At 40.4% G+C, this 17,399-nt stretch overlaps 2 protein-coding genes across 7 annotated transcripts in view; one reads left to right on the top strand and one right to left on the bottom strand.

Annotated features, from left to right (window-relative positions):
* KLHL29 (kelch like family member 29) overlaps positions 1-4,804 on the top strand; it is a 390,113-nt gene extending 385,309 nt beyond the window's left edge. For all 3 annotated transcript variants that reach the window (XM_068183349.1, XM_068183350.1, XM_068183348.1), the window contains one exon: positions 2,475-4,804. In XM_068183349.1, coding sequence (XP_068039450.1) covers positions 2,475-2,658 — 184 coding nt within the window. In that variant the 3' untranslated portion in view covers positions 2,659-4,804. The remainder of the gene's footprint in view (positions 1-2,474) is intronic.
* A 7,925-nt stretch (positions 4,805-12,729) lies between these two features.
* The window catches only part of ATAD2B (ATPase family AAA domain containing 2B), a 75,763-nt gene continuing 71,093 nt past the window's right edge, over positions 12,730-17,399 (bottom strand). For all 4 annotated transcript variants that reach the window (XM_068183333.1, XM_068183332.1, XM_068183331.1 and 1 more), the window contains one exon: positions 12,730-16,074. In XM_068183333.1, coding sequence (XP_068039434.1) covers positions 16,033-16,074 — 42 coding nt within the window. In that variant the 3' untranslated portion in view covers positions 12,730-16,032. The remainder of the gene's footprint in view (positions 16,075-17,399) is intronic.

The following is a 17,399-nucleotide window of genomic DNA, read 5'->3' as shown; positions in this document are numbered from 1 at the left end:
TCTTTTTTGGGGATCTTTTGGAGTTTGTTTCATTTTTCCCACTTAACCCAACAAAACTGATAACCCATTTAATTTTTATTTCCTTTTTTGCACCAAGTATTGTGTAGGAGTACTGTTTTAATTAGTAATCAGCATTTCATTAGAGAACCAAGGCAGCAGAGCTGCTTTGTACCACAGTCCATCTCTGACATTAGACCTTCTTCCACATCCCAAACCATATCCCAAACAAATAAGCTTCCATCTTCTTCAACTTCACATTCCAGAAAAAAAAAAAAAAAAAAGTGAAACCAAACCAGCAACCACTACCCGAGAGCCTCATTTCCCAACTGTCATTCTGCTCATTTCAATGGCCCCTCCACCACATCAGGAGCCTCGGATGGGGCAATCCTTCCCCCTCCTCAGGCCAGATTTTGCAAGCTGAAATTCCCAGCCTGCCCAAAGAGTAACTTGTTCCTGTCCAGAGATGGGCTTTCTACCCCTCAGCAAATATCCTAAGTCCAAAACTGTTGTTTAATTAGCACATTTCTCTGATTCACTGGGTCAGCTGGTCCTGCCACTTCTGTCTCCTCCTGGGCATAGGGACTGAGCCTTGGCAGGAGTTCTGCTGTGCAGTGCCTCTGTGCCACCAGCTTGGGTTCCTTTGGAGGTGAGTTCCTTCTCTTTCAAAGCCATCTTTCAGGATGTCACTTGCTTTACTCAAGTCCTTATTCTTCCCCATTTGTCCCTGACGTTTGAAAAATAATTACCCGTGGTTCAGTAAGTTCATTAGCAAACTCCCTCAGGAGCCTGGGCTATGCATCATCCAGCCCTGCTGATTTGTGGATAGGCTCTAATCAAATGTTTCAAGTCTCCCTCTCCTTCCTCCTCCTTTCAGATTAACAGTTATTTTGACAAGATTCTCATTATTTCCTATTTCCTGGCGGTACCCAGGGACTAGGCTTATTTGAGTCCTCACTGTTGTCATTGTGAGTTTATTTTTAACCTCAGGCTCTGTTTCTCCACAAGGACATCAGAATCTTGTGTTCTTCAGAAGCACGTGGCATTGTCGGTGCCATTTTAGTCTCAGTTCATCCTATGTCTTCCAGCACTCTCTGGCTTTTGCCTTTATCGCTTTTTATCTTTCCTCTTCCCGGTACTTCAAAATTAGCCAGATGAAATTACTTTGTTTTTACCAAGCCTAGAAGATCACTAAACCTTTCCACCTTGTTAGATCTAGGCCACCTTCTTGGTTGCAATTAGTTTCTCATCTTCCCCTCTTGCTCTCCCTGCTCTCCTTTCCAGGTGCATACTCTCCAAGTCTCCCTTTTCCTTCCCAACGCAACCATTCATCAGTTGCTCTCCAAATAGACCCAGCTGCCAGAAAAGCCACTGCCAATCCCATCCAGATTAACAACATCTTTAAATCAATTTAGAAGGCAAATTTGGGCTTCCTGGCAGATGAAAAGCAGACAACCCCAGTTTTGGGTTCCCCCCACGCAGTGCGAAGGCGGCATGGAGCACATGGCAGGCCCTGCATTGGCTTTTCCCACCCAGATGCCTCTGCCATGCTCTGCCATTTCCAAATGCACATGTGGGAGCCCAGCCCCATCTTCATCAGCCCAAAGCAGTGTCCTGCCGTGTGCACCACTGCTCAAGAGGCTAAGGCATAAAGTGAGAGGAGGAGAAAGAGATGAGACCAAGGGGCAATTTTTCTTTCAAATATCTTCCACACCTGGGCACCTTCCCTCTTACCAGGAGCCTATGGACCACGGGATCAGCCCAGACGCATTATTCTGGATTTACACAAGGTATCTGAATTCAAACACTTTCACTTTAGGAAAGCAGTAAGGTCTTTTGTCTTCTTTAGATGCCAACAAAGAGCTGTCCTGTCATTCTCTCAGCTGCACAGCCACAACCATCAGATCTGTGTGCCCCAGATCTGCTTTCCCATGCACAACTCTGGGGTGCACAAGGACAAAGTCAGCAGTATCTCCAGGTCCCCATGCCAGGACACAACCATGGAAGAGGCTGAAGCAACAGAACATTCTTGAAGATTTTTAACCCCCATTTTGTAGCATTCATTAACAATTAAAGAAGTAACTTGAAGCAAGAGCTTATTCCAGCTGAGGTGGTGGGAACCCCAAATTGCTTGGATTGGTTTTACATGTGCGAAGTATTACAGGGACACACCACCCTGCTGCTTTTGCTGCAGATCCCATATGTGGGCTGGAGAAGGATCTTACTTGGACTTTCATCTGTTGTTTACATTAGAGACAACAGTTACCTACCTGTCAGGAACACAAAAAGGATTAATTTTGGGGAGAGAGAAAGAGAGAGAGAAGAGAAATGCCCACACAGCTTTACATAGATAAGAACAAAAGGTGTATTCATTGTTTGCCCATTGTTATAATAGACTGGGTTTGTTTTAAGCCTAAAAAGAAAATTGCTCAGTAAGACAACTAACTCTAAATTTTCTTTTTTTTTGAAAAACATAGTGCTGTGGTTCTGGATGGAAAAATCTATGCTACTGGTGGGATTGTCAGCAGCGAAGGACCTGCCCTGGGAAACATGGAAGCCTATGACCCTAAAACAAATACGTGGACACTTCTACCAAATATGCCCTGCCCCGTTTTCCGACACGGCTGCGTAGCAATCAAGAAGTACATTCAGAGTGGCTGATGTTCCCCAGGAGGTGGATGGAGAGCTGTTTGTACCTGCTGAAAGCAGGCAAGAAGAATACTATTATTTAAGGAACAAAAGCAGCAAAGCCAGCCAGTGAACATATTGCTCTAAAGTCTTGAATAGTGTCTACATTGAATGTAGAAAAATCATCCTCACCTTTTGGTGAACAAGGAGCAGAGAGCTCCGTGCTATGTAAGATATTGTAACTTAATAATGCAAGGGTGTCACTAGATGTTATAGTGGCACTTGTTCTGGACATCGGCTTTTGGTCAACCCAGGTGCAATAGAATTTCTCATATTTTTTAAGCTGGGGAAGAGAGGAAAAAAATAATCTGCATTTTACTTTAGTGCTCAAGCTTGATTCTTGAAATAACCATGCAGATTAGTTTTACTATTACACTTTAGGCATCAACCGATTTGAAAGGTCAAAGTGTCCTTACCACTTTGATTCCTACATTTGTTTCTAATACATACTTTTCAGTACCAGTGACTGAGAGAAATTTTGTGTGACAGATGGCTTATGTTGATGTCAGTCTTCCATCAGATCAAATACTTCTGTTCTCTAGAGAAGAGCCCAAAAGCAGGGTGAGGTGGGGACTAGGGAGAAGAAGAATAGCCATTGGTAATAAATTCCATGTAAAATGATGAAAACAAAAGGTCTGTTGGGCTGGATGAGTTTGTGCTCCTGGTGATTCTCCTGTAGGCACATGTGGCTGTGCCCACGGTGGGGGACTTCTAAACCTTTTCCCTTGGGTTTCTGCTGATGCACTTGGCAGTGCTCGATTCCCGCAGTGCAAAATGGAAATGGTTTGGATTCCAGAGGCATTCTCCTGATAAACTTCATTCTGGCTGGAATCACAGTAAATGCACAGCGTAGTGTGGGTTTGCCATGTGTTCATCAAACACAGAAGATGCCTCCTGTGGCTACACGCTCAGTTTTGGCTCTCAACCAAAATTCCTTCCGTCGGGATACATGCCACTATCTTTTATGTAAAGGCTAAGAAGTTTGGTTTTTTGGGTTTTTTTACTTTATTTTTCAAGTTCCTTCCCTAGGTGTGGAAGCCTTATACTTCTTATTTACAGATTTTAAACATATGAGTTTAAAGCCCATGGCAGAAAAATGCATAGACTTAAGCCCAGTGTAAGAGACTTCAAATTATTACTATGTAGAGTTGTAAGTATATGCACAGCACAGGGGTTATATTTTTATATATATTAAAATACTGTCTATCCAGAGAGCATTGTGATGTGGAAATTCTTTATAAATTTATACATAAAAGGAACAAATGGGAGATGGACTGGGTAACATAGAGGGGGCAGGGGAAAGAATCTTAAAATTCAGCAGTGGAAAGTAACCCCAAGCTAAGGATTGTCTGGTTTCCTTCCAAGTAGAGGGGAAAAAAAGTTGCCATACTTGCCTTTGCAGACTCAAATCCCAAATGCCATACCAGTAATTCAAGGAGAGTCCTGTACAGGGTGTGGGTGAGATCTTGCATTCAATATCTAGTTGAATTTCATACCAAATACAGTAGCCTTTTTATATGGAGGGAGGTCTGCCTACAGCTTTGGGGAAATCAATGCAGATGTTTAGCTAATCATCTTATTTTATTAATAATCATTTATAAAATAAAATTAAAAAAAAAAAACAAAGACATTTGTATCTTGCAGTATTTAAAGAAAATGTGCTCAAATCAGCTGAGTCAAGCTATAGGGTGACTCAAGCCTCTCATTTTGACAGTGAGGTTCCAGCCTTTGTTATGCAGTTGTTTTATTTATTCTTTAAAGAAAAGAAAAATAATAAGCACAACAAAACTATATACTAGTATGTCATTTAAAGTATTTATGTCAAACAGGGTGCAAGTGTGAACCTAAAGATTGGAGCACAAGTTTCTAACTGCCTGGGGCAGGACTAATTTTAGTGTTGGTGTGTGTCTACCTCCAAAGGAGGTGCTTCCTGTCAACAAGACTGAAACACATTTGACATTTTCAATTTAGCTTATTTCTTCATTTCTCACACTGGAACAAAACTGGCTATTTCTGTGAATAATATTAAAAACAGGGTTATCTGTAATGGCATTGTATATAGTTTATGTTTACTGTTAAGTTCTTGTTATATTATAATAAATATATTTATAGATCTAGATTCAGCATCCAGATTGGATTAATTTTGTCATGATTGATCAAGGAAAAACAGTGCACAAATGGGGACTTCATGTTTCAACCCAGCCAGGGAGGAAAATGTATTCATTCCATCTAGTTTCTCTTGCAAATCCAAAAATTTATTGCTAATATTTAAACACTCAGAAACTTCCAAAGTGCTTTCATTCTCATTTCAGAAAAAATCTCTTAGAAGTAATTTTAGATTTTATGCAGAAGAACTTTCTTGTTCATCTATTTTCCCAAATGTACTATTAAGTAAAGAACAGAAGGGCTCCAGATAGTTTAGGAAATGATCATGAAAAAAAAACGTGATAAACAGTTTATTTACTTTATTTTTTAAAATGAAGGCAAAAATTTGTGCTGCACTGCTGCTGCAATGTCTAAAAAATAAAAGCTGCATTTGCCCTATGGTCAAAATTCCTTTGTATCCAGTGTGGGAGCTTGATACCTCACTGGATACATCGTTCAGAGAGCAATTCCATGCAACCGTTCATGGCTTCTTTGATGTTTCATTAGGGTGTCATCTGGTAGTTGTAAAACTGGATCTGGAACAAATATGAGCCAAATATAACAAGTCTCAAATACCACCACAGTGGAACATTTCAGCCGGATCTGAGGAGGTAATTTCTGTTCCGCACATTAACAGGAAGTGCCTAACATTTATTGAAATTGTCTCCAGTTCTTACAGAGCATTTAAGAGTGTGAACTGCAGTTTTTAAACATTTTAGTTTAGGCTTAGTGGCTGAGGTTGAACAGCCTGTGAAGATTACTAAAAGCCTTGCAATTCAATATTACGAAACCATGCTGCAATAATCCAGACCAAGTGGGGTGAGTTGCCAACCTTTCATCAAGGCTCTGCATGGATCTCTTACTCAGCACTAGTCAATAATACTTGGTAGGATGAACAAGACACAGACTATTTACTTTACTTGTATGTGGAAATTATTTTACTTCCCTACTGGGAAGTTGGCTGAGTGCTTTTGCCAAATGAATCATATGCACATATCTACTCAGAGATTTTTCTTTTTAAAAGCTTTAAGAAATTCAGGGGGACAGACTGGCTCAGCAGCTCCTGGCTCAGCAGCCTGATAAAAACTCTTTTGCCCACTGGTGTGACTCTCCCCTGGCCCACGTGGGAAGGAGAGTGATCTCCAAATGGGGCTGTTCACTGCGTTCAGGTAATCCCCCACCCCTGACAATTTACACAAGTCATCCCCCTTTCTCCCGTTGTTTCATCTAGCAGCAAACACACTGTACTAATAAAACCTCAGCAACCCCATCTTTTAATTAACTGCAGGTAGGTGTTAAGGCTGAGCTTCGCACAGTGTAACTGCAGCAGCTAATTAAGAGCGCTGGGTACACTCCAGCTTGCCCTTGGAGGGGTCCAGACAAGCCAAGCACCAGCCCGAGCACCCGTGTTCTGCAGCTGCAGGGATTAGCCAGGACAGCAGCTGCTCCCGCCCGGCTCCACCAGCACAAATCTGTTTAATCAGCAGAGATGGAACAGGCACAAGTGGCTTCAGGTACTCGACCACCCTCCCAGCTTCTCGTGAAGGATTTGTCTGGAAAAAAGGGAACAGATCCCAAGGCTTTTCTCTGCTGTTTCTAATGCAAGGGCATGGTCTCAGAACCACACTGCTGCCCTATCCCCACTGAAAAAAAGGTGACGTAGTGTAATGTAATATCAAATAAAACTACACACAGCCTATGCAGTCAGGACTTGGCAGGCTGCAACCTGTGCCAGGTCTGTAAGAAGACACTGACTCTTTATCTACTTGGACATTTTTAACTTGTCATGCTAACACAAGCCTTTTAAATTGCATGAGACCCTTAAGCTCACCCCTTAATGCCTTCTTTCCCATTTTAAGTCAGCTCAAAAACAAGAGCTGAAGTGTGCTTTCAGCTGAGGTAGAGATGCCTGCACGTACAGGAAGGCAGCACCAAGTTCCCATCATCAGTGAGTGTTCTGGGTTGATAACTTTAGACTGCAGTAAAGGCCAGAAAGCAAATGGTCCGGAGGGAAGCAGATGGATGCATCCCGGGCACGGTGTTCCCATCACTCATTACATTGAGCTGGACAGCAATACCAGAACAGAAACACCATTTTTCCTCCAAAAAGCCAAGCTGTTTGAGGCATGATTAAACACTCGCTGAGGTTAGAATTCATGAGAGCAGGAGCTGACATTGCGGGCTCCTCAGCCGAGCTCTGGAAGCCTGAAAACAAAAACTAAAGTGGCAGACTACCGTGAAAAACAGCTCTCCCTTTGCTGGTCACCAGTGTTTTTTCTTTTGATAACACACACTACTCTCAGGAAGTCCTGTTTAGCTAGCACATTTCTTACAGAGTAATAAATTCCAATTTTCTTTATCTAAACAAATTTTACTTCAGTTGGCAGCAGCTTTACACACAGAATTAAGTGTTTTGGCTCAGTTACTACCCGGGAGAAGAAAGCTCCAGTGGTGCTATCAAGTCATATCTGCCTCTGCATTTTTCATTAGTGGTGGGTTGTACAATGAAGGTTTGAAAGGCTTCCTGCTTTTAATTTCATAATCTGTTGGTTTTGAGCAGCGTTCTTTCTTCCTTTGGAGTTCATACATACCCCAGATCTTACACAGCAAGATTCATACTGGCAAAATTCAGTATCAAACCTTTGCTGCTGTCCAGCATCAGTGACTTTTCCTTACGTTTCTGTGGCTAAAGTGCAGACACCTACCTAAGGTCACCTGTGACATTCCTACAGAAGCATCAGCTTCTCACCTCATTAAAAACAATACATGTTAATAAAATATAGGTCTTACAGGTAGAAATGAGCCAATCCCTCTCCACATCTTGGGAACTTAAGCAGACTCTGGTGGACAGCATCCAAATAAGCTGTCAGGCTATTGAACAAGGAAGGGGACACACCAAATGCTCTAAGAGTATCCTGAGCCTGATGCTCCACCAGAATCACTGTCCTTCTACCACAGAAACAATAATAAGCTCTCACAAAGCAAGCCTAAACTGCCAAACCCACTGGAATTTTGGTTTCCATTAAAAGAGATCATCTTTTAATAAGTTACATATTTTTGTGTCCAGTGAATGCAGTTCTCCATGACTTGTTACATCAATTTCAATTTTACCTGTTTCAATTTAGGCCCAGCTTTTCTGCAAGTTTCCTGTTATGTACTGGAACATTTCAGGCTGAGAAAGCTGAGGCTGTTGAGCCTGGAGAAGACTACCAGGGCATCTCATAGTAACATTCCAGTAACTGAAGGGGGCCTAGAGGGAATCCAGAGAGGCACTCTTTGACAGGAACTGTTGAAAGAAGGGAGATTTAGGTTAGATATTGGGAAGAAATTCTTTCCTCTGAGGGTGGTGAGTCACTGGCACAGGATGCCCAGGGATGATGTGGATGCCCCAACTCTGGCAGTGTTCAAAGGCAGGTTTGATAACACCTTGAACAACTTGGTCTAGTGGGAGGTGTCCCTGCCCAATTTGGACTAGATGATTTTTAAGGTCCTTTCCAATCCCAAACATTCTCTGATTCTATCATAAAAAAGCCACACATAGCCTTTCTGGGGAAAATTAAAGTGGAAATGTGGCAGCTTAGGAATGGCTCATATTTCTGTTTACTGCTTGGCAAGAGGTATCGCCTATGGAGATCAATACGTCCAGACTGCGTACTACCTGGAGAGAGTATGAGACTTTCCCAACTGGAGAAGGGGTTTTTAATTCCAGAGGTAACCTAACACTCAAGTATCTCCAGAAAGCCCAGAAGTCTCTGCCCTGCTGACATTCATTTTTAATAACATGGGGGTATTTCAGAGAGTGCCGATAATGTGACAGTTATCAAAGGGCAAGTGAAATGACTGGGTAATTATAGGGCATTCACCTGACATCAAGCCCAAGTAAAAATGGAAAGATGGTATCTAACTAAAGTGATCATGAATCAAAGGGATAAGAATACAATGATTTTTCTAGAAAATTGGCTGTATCACACAAAGCTGATCTCATTCTCTGACAGGATTACACATTTGATTGATAAGGTAATAGATTTTCAACAGCATGTGACAAAACACTTCAGCTTCCTTATGGTGCAGTATTCAGACAGCAAATATTAAATGGGCTAAGAAAAGGCAGATTAATTGAGGAATATCTAATCTGTTAGAGTAATTCTCAATTTGGTACTATCAGAGTGTTTCTAATGGGGGAATCCTCTTCTCCCAAAGTTCTTTAAGGAAAATGTTGACATAAATCACTAGTCACAGACCTGTGGAAAAGGTGATTAGCTGAGGGAAAGATAATGAGGCCTGAACAAGTCATACAAATGGTGCTGGCTCCTCTGGCTGGCTGGGACCCATAAAACTTCTTTTCATAAAGTTAAGCAGGACCTCAGAGAGGTGGGAATGGGGAACATTGGCATTCAGGATGGAGAACTGCATCATGAAAAGCTGCAAGTCTGAGAAGAGTCAAACAACAAGAGTTCCCAGCCCACTTTCATGGTATAAAAGGCCTCAATTGATCTTTAGATGTGCAAAAAGGGGGACAGGGAATAGGAATCAGTGATTTTTGCCTCTATAAATGGCACTGGTGGGACCTATGCTGGAATACCACATCAATTTCCTCTGTGAACAAATGTTTTAGAAGATGTTGAAAAATTGACCTACTGTAGAATAAAGCCACAAAATTGACTTAAAGGCTGGAGAAAATGCAGTGAGAGCCATAAAAATCTTGTTCTTCAGCAAAAAGAAGATGGAGAGGCTACTTGATCACAGTGCATTAGTGTCTTCGTGGGGGGGAAAAACAGGTATGAATAGTCTAAAACACCAAGAGACAAGAAGAGCCTGGAAGGTGAAGCTGGGCCAGAACAAATGAGGAATGAGGCACGTGTTTCTACTCACGAGTTTTAACTACTCCATGAAAAGTTCAGAGAGCAGGGCAGATGTACTCTGCAGACTAAATGCCTTCCCCAAAAACACTGTTAAGCCATTCCGGTATCAGCAGGCCCTGGGCATGCAGGAGATTAAATGATACGTGCCACAGCATCCAATTCAACAAACCAGTGTTTTCTGCTGGCATTATTCCCTGTGAATAAACCCAAATTTTTGTTAACAAATTGCTGAACATTTAAATCATCATTAGACGTCAGCTCATTTCCATTTCCACAATTTATTCTCATGCATTGACAAGATTAACAGTGCAAAATTTATGCTCAGTTTGTGCTTTTGTGGCTGTCTTCTGAATCTTTGAAAAGGAAGCTTTTTAAAAAAAGCTTTTTTCCTGCTGGACAAACTTTAGATTTTACAGCAAGCCTCTGAAGCAGCCTAGCCCCAGTATAAAGGTGAGAGATTAATTTTATACCAGTTAAATCTCCAATGCTTCATGAAAATGTAGTCTTACTTGCTTTTATCTATGATACTTCAAATATCTATAGAAAACAGTAATTTCTTATTAAACTGATGTTAGCCACATACAACATGTGACTATCCAGGTTACGTTTCCTTTATCACACTAAACCTTTTGTAATGTCACAGAGAATACAGTGGGCATCACTTCAAATCTTATGTCAGAATTACGTTCATTAGAAACCTAAAATGTATTAGCAATTTGTCCCTTCCTATCACCAAAATCAGGTATCACTGTTCTTCCAGGCAGTCTCCACACAGAAGGGATTCCACAAGGTGTAGCAAACTCAGCAGGAGAATGCCAGATCTTTACAACAGAACTGTAGCTGGGGCTTTCACAAACTGGTTCTTAGCTAAAACATCATTTTCTTTTCCTTCTACAGGAGAAAGATTCCTTCTTAGAAAACTGAGTCCAAATTTAATTTATTTTCTAGGATGAATTAATCCTCTATATTCTGTTTCACTCCCTTTGATGAATAAATACTTCAAAGGGAGTCCTTTTGAAACTTGACTTTAAGTCTTTCCTTCCTCCCAATGCAGAGTCCCGAAGTGGACAGGTCATGTTTCACAAACTCCTACTTTCACGTAGACACAGTCCAGCATTTCTGGGTTATGGCACAAATCAGATTTTACACCAATGCAAAAGGGTTTTCACATGTCCACAACAAAACCAGGATGACAAAATGGTGTGAGCACTCCCAGAGCCATCCAGTCCGAGGGACCTGTACATTTCTCACATGTACTCTGCCAAAATCCAGACTGCTGGAGAAGCAAGCCCAGCAAACCAGAGGAGTCCAGCAGAACAGAACCAACCCCACTTCATCTGTTGGCCAACACGTCCTGAGGGCTGTATCACTGACACCCCAAACATGGAGCCTGAACAACCTCTGCCCCCAGCCTGCCCCACCCCTGTAACTGGACGTTGAGGAGCTTTTGACCACCACTTCACATCGCCATTTGCACCTCAGTCTTGAAAGCAGCATTATTCCACACCAGCATTCCAGACCAGCCAATCACCATGCAAATGGACAGGTTCACGCTAACATTCCACTAAAAGTGCTGAATCCATTTCAAATTTTAGCTGCCTACCATACTTTTAAGGGAAAAAAAATCCTGATATAAAAGTAATGCTTAGTATAGTGTAACTTAAATGCAATTCTAAAATAAATGGAATTTCACAGTAGTCACAACCATCTACTGGTGGTGGGTTCAACCAAAATATACTTCCTATGCAAATAATCACACTGGAAAAAAATTACTCACCTAGAAATTGAATGAGGCTGAATTAATTAGTGTTAAAGTTTATAATCCCTCATTTTTACATAATAGTTACATGACCACAAGTGAAGCATAAAAGGAGGAGGGAAAAAAAATTAAGTGTTTGGCTTCATTAATCAGTTCGTAAGTTTACTGATTTAGCTTGCAGAATTTATTCACAAGCAGTGCTGGCTTAAAACCTCATATATTACAAGTCCAAATCCTACCCAAGATACAGAAGAAAAGGATCTCATTTTTAATTTATTTAAATAAATTACTTGAAGGGCTTAAGGAGGAAACAGAGAATATGCAGTACTGCAAATTTAAGGAAATATGGGAAATTGAATTTCAAAACTACATTCAAGGCAGAAACCAACAGCAGAAGGAAGCAGCATTAAGCAGTGAACACTTGACAAATATGAGTGTTGCACAAGCATCTACTAAGGCTTTAGGAACACCCACCCTAACTATTTCTTACTAAATCATGCTTATGAAGTACCACTCCAAATTCACTAAGTATCTTTACAAGAATCCTTCTGTCAGTTCCCAAATATTTTGTCTCTTGCAACTGGTTATTTTTACAGCTACTGTCAGAAATCAGACCTGAATCTATTCTCTGTTAACATGGCCATTCCCACCCCTGAAAGACAAAGAGAGACACAAGACCTCACACTCCACTTCCTTTATTCAGACCGAAAACCCAAGCTGGTGCTGGTACCTGCAAGGCCATTCAGGTCAAAACACACCAGCCCATGCTGAGCCCAGGCTCTCACCAATCAAGTTCATTATTATACAACAGGTATTAAATTTCGTATCTAACTGTGCTTTCAAAGATGCATATAAAAGTGGAATTGGAGTCAGACATGAAGTTACTACTACTCACTTCCTCAACTACTCTTTTGCCCAGGAGCCCTACAGTTTAAGGTACACAGAAAGGAAAAGAGGGAAATGTCCAGGGGTGTTCCATGTCCTACACCTCAAGAGTTCATCTATAAAAAAACAAAACAAAAAACAAGTCAAAGTTGTAAGAACAACTTTGCTAAATATAATAAACAGAAAGGAAAGAGTCTTCCTAAAAAAAAAATCCCTCTAATTAGAAGCCATTTCTCTAATGACAAACACTGAAAGCAGAAGTTGGACCAAACTGCTCAAAATAACTAAACAGCAAGATCCCAAAGTGTCACATCTAAACTGTAAAACCAAGGAGGTCTAGTAAGGAAAAGACTGTTTTCAGCTAGGAGGCAGCATTTCTGAAGGAGCTAAAGCTGTGTTTTCTTGTCATCTTTATTCAAGTATTTCACAGCAGTTATATTACAAATTACAGTAAAATGTTCAAAATTTCCAGAAGTTCAAAAAAATTAAATAACTTACTTCAAACTAACGTAAAATGAAGTCAAAATGCAAAACATCAATTTAAACACAATTCTGAATAAAACTATAGAATCCAAAATATACCATAGCTGATGAAGAAAGTCTACTTAATCCACAAAGTAGACACACGTTAATGAAACCAAACAGGACGTCCCAATGTCTAAATAACCCAATGTACAAGATACAAAAGATGCAAGTACAAGCCCAAATTCAAGCTTATGGTGTGATTACAAAATAAAACAAAAACAAAATAAAAGACTATCAGCTGCAGGACCTAACATTCACGAGACTGAAGGTGAAACCAGCGCTGACTCAACCAACTTAATTTAAAAAAAAAAAAAAAAAAAAAAGGAAGACAAGATATTACAAAACCCAGTAATCCTATAAATACATTGGCATATGAGGAAATCAAGTAACAATACAGAGGACACAAAACAAAACAAAACAAAATAATCACAGGTGAGATTCAAGCTTGCAAATACAATTAACTCCAGAGCCATCATCCAAGAGCAACTCTATCGCTCCGAAACAACCCCCCCCAGCCCCCAGGGAAACCTCCTCCTCCTGGGTGGCCACATTCCATAGAGCCCAGGACAAGGACTCACACAGGAGTTTATTTGCAATTTTCACAACAAGAAACAAGGAAGAGAGGTCAATTTGTACAAACTCTTGCCAGTGCTATGTGGCAAAAAAATTAAAAACATACAAAGAGTAAACAAGTTTAGACCACATGGATAGATTAACAGCTGTTTTAACTCTATAACCACCAGACATCTGTAAAGGAAAACAAAAACTGAAGTGTAGTTATTTGGGCTAAGAAGGCGAGTATATCATTTTAGGTAAGCTGTCCACTAGAACATCTGATATTAGCTACGTTTCTCTAAAACAACATGGCAGCTCCTCAATTAGTAAAGTTGCCTCTTAATGATTTTTCCCAATAAACAACTGACAGTAAAAATTTTCCTTTAGAAACCTGACCTTTTAGAACCTTTTTTAATGCTAGGCATTAGCTTAAACTTGCTTTTTACACTCACTGGTGACTAAAATTCTCAACTGTTTTAGTTTATATAAATTTTCTATCTTCTTAAAAATGAATGCAGTTTTATCTTCCACAAGTGCTGCTGTTACTTGAACAAAAAATTCTTTGAGTAAGTGAAACTGGAATAAATATTTTTAAAAAATTCTGCAGCAAGAACCTGAGACTTGCAAAAAACCCTTTTATCAGAAACTTGCTACAAAAAATCTGCTACATTTCATTTAATCAAATCTTAAAGTTTGTAACAATTTCCGTCAAAATACAAAATGCTGTTAATGTACCAGACACATAAATATCTCAAACAGGTATGATGCTAATAAATACTAAATGAAACATGGAAAAAAATCCCATAATCAAATCTGAGATCAAAGAATCTCATTTAAAATGTGTTTTCTGCTTGTTTTTGTTGTTTTTAATCGCACTTTCCCACCTAAAAAATACAGTGTTTCTGCATGGGTTGCATTTCGGTGTAACTAGATGTACATGAATGCTTAAAACCTTTTTCTGCTATTACCAATGAAGAAAAACAGTGGCATTTGGGGGTGAAAAAGATCTAAGACAGGCTGATGTTTAACCATAATGGACAAAGCACTTTGGATGACTGCAGAAGCCCAAGGCCCATGTTTTCTCTCTCTGCAGCACTGCCCTGGGATGAGCCGTAGAGGCGGAGACAAGTCCCTAAGCCTGGGTTTGTACAGGGGAGCAGCGTGATTACAGTCCTCCATAAACACTGTTGGTAACTAAAATACAAAAAGCTGAGGTAGCTCAGGATCTCTGCAGTAGTCTGTTTTCTCTATTTAAAAACTAATCACACTGCATTGCATATTTCTGGACAGACACTTCTGCAGCTACGTAGGGACAGTCACAATGAATGGTTCCTGATGGGAACACCAGCCAACTGCTCTAGAACACTTTCCACATGGGTGTGAAATAAACCAGCCCAGGTAATGTTCTAATACCGAGCTTGTGATAAAACATAAAAACTGCCTAGACTGTTCTCTCCAGCTGCCAGAAAGGAAAGGTGTTGAACCACACAATTCAGACCCACAGAACTTTTAGAAAAGGTGGATTCAAAAGGCTCTCTTCCAATCCTCCCCGCAGTAACAATGCTTTGCACAGAACAACTTGTGAAACCTAAGAGAAGTTTTATTTTCAGCTGAGGTTGGGCTCCAGGACTTTGACCAACTATAGTGTCTTCTCGCCTGCACTGCACAGTCCAAGCTATGTTACAAACACAGACCTTCCCAACGAAACCTGCCAGTATTAACCTTGCTTTCCTTAGAGAACTCGCACTGGAAAACAAGGACATGGTGGGAAAATGCTTCATTTTTAGCAACACAGAAGAGTTTCACTGTGTAACTCGTTTCTAAAACAAAATATATACCAATGAAAAAGGAATTTCACCATTTTGGTAAAGTATGTGGCTTTTTCAGTGTGTCTTAGTTTAGTTCTGTAGAGTAAGACAGGCCTTATAGAACCATAATACTGGCTGCCATCCAATGAAGATAATACAATTCATCCTTTTGGAGATCTTCATTCTGCAGACAGCTTTCTAACATTGCCATTTGCTATAATCCAAACAAATTGCTTAGCCTTATCTTTCTCAATTGACTAAAAGGCACATTAAAGGCAGTTCTAGAGAGCCTCATCTTCAAATTACTGTACATCCAGTTACTCAAGATTCCTACCACAATGCATCACTGCCTTCTTTAGGACAGATTTTTTTGTCCATAACCCCAGAGAAGAGAAAAATTGGGAAAAAAAAAAGGTTGCCTGTTTAAAAATATTCAACTTAGATCTGCTCTTTCCAGTCCTCTTGTATGTGTTGGTCTTCACTTTGCCTGAAGTTTCCCCAAAGATAATGCATGTAGAGTGAACAAGAGCAGGAATGAGAACAGTTTCTGTAGCACCAAAAATCTCCAAGCTGTGGCATTGTATTCTTTATTTATATCAGATACAACTATATGAAGTTCTGTTTGGTTCTTGTAGGCTGGTTGGTTTCAGGTACCTGAGACAATAGCACCAAATTCAACAGAAACAAAAGGAGAGAGCACTTAAGACCAAGGCTCTGCACATACTTGGTGCAAATGGAAACTGAATGGCTCAGAGGACTGCTCTCCCGTGAGCAGTTTGAGAGGATAAACCCACCCATCTTGACGAGTTCACAGGAATGTTTCAAACACATGAACTGTTCTTTCCATCTCCTGCAAGAGACACAGACCATTAACCATTGATAAATATAGAGAGACAGACATAGAGTTACTTTATGTAGTAGTACTTACTGTGATACTTTTTTTAATCTGAACAAATAAATATATGAAAACAGACGTTTCTGTTTATTAGCTGCTATCTGCTAGCAAAATACAGTAAAAGAGGGAACTCATTAAAGAAGCATTAATGCAGAAAAGCACTCTACTATGACAGTCCATGAGAAAATCAAGGCTTATTAGGGTCACTTATATAATTAATGTGCTCAATATATATTACGAAAGCATTGCAGTGGCACACTGCATGAGTCCAAGTCTTATTGCACAATTCTGCTGCTGGTGACCCAGCTGTAATCACAAGTCTGCACAGTTTGGATAATCAAAGTAAAGATTGGTCTCTACACACTCCTGCTGGACAGATGACTTTTTAATCTACCTAACATCTTGCTCAGACTTTCAACACATTTTTAGGTGAAGATGCCAGGGAATAGCATGAAAACAGTTTAAAAAGTATTCTGCAGGAACTCTACAAAACGCCCCACTATGGCTTTTCAGGTTTTGTCGTAAATTATTCATGGAGAAAAATATTTAGTGCTCAGTGATCCAACTGGGAAGTAGCAACTGTCGTCCTTTTCTCAGCAGGGCTGGTTATCAGTTGAATCAGCAAGCTGATCCAAACCCCTCTGCAGTTAGAACAGTGGTGATGGAGGGAAGGCACACCCAGAGCTGGCATCAGTCTGTGCCAATGGTGAAATGACCAATTTGCTGTTGATGTACAGGAGGCCTTGGAGGGCAAACACTTCAGTGACAAAGGATGATGGCAAGGCAGACACCTGGCTTCCACCATGCTCCACTGACCTTCCCAAGGCTGCACTTACTGATCAAGAGAATGTTCATACTTCTAAGGTCTTGTAAGAAAGTCAGAATCTACAAACTGCATGGACCAGAGGGGGGTAATTGGTTTTGGCCTAGTGACACCAACACAGTTAAAGGCAACTGCAGCAATGCTGGGTCAGGGTGCCTACGAAATCACCACTTTACATCCATTGTTAATCATGCCACAAACATGGAAACTGCTTCTACTCCCATTTACTCTGCTAGCATGTGCTTTTCATCCTGCTGTAGTCTCTCCTCATTTTCCTCCCTTCTTCTAGGTTAAATTCTTAATCCTCTTCTGCAGAAAGCATTCTTAGAAACAACCGCCAGTTTCTAAGTTACCACACTAAGCTTTTTTCTTTTTATAGATACCTTCTTCAAAGTCTATTAAAGGCTTTTGCCTGCTAGTAGAACAATAAACTGACAGGTTAACGGTTTCTGAAAAG

Source organism: Anomalospiza imberbis, chromosome 3 (genome assembly GCF_031753505.1).
Source record: "Anomalospiza imberbis isolate Cuckoo-Finch-1a 21T00152 chromosome 3, ASM3175350v1, whole genome shotgun sequence".
Taxonomy (NCBI): Eukaryota; Metazoa; Chordata; class Aves; order Passeriformes; family Viduidae; genus Anomalospiza; species Anomalospiza imberbis.
Note: the sequence above shows the minus strand (reverse complement) of the source record. Positions and strands in the feature narration are given on the sequence as shown.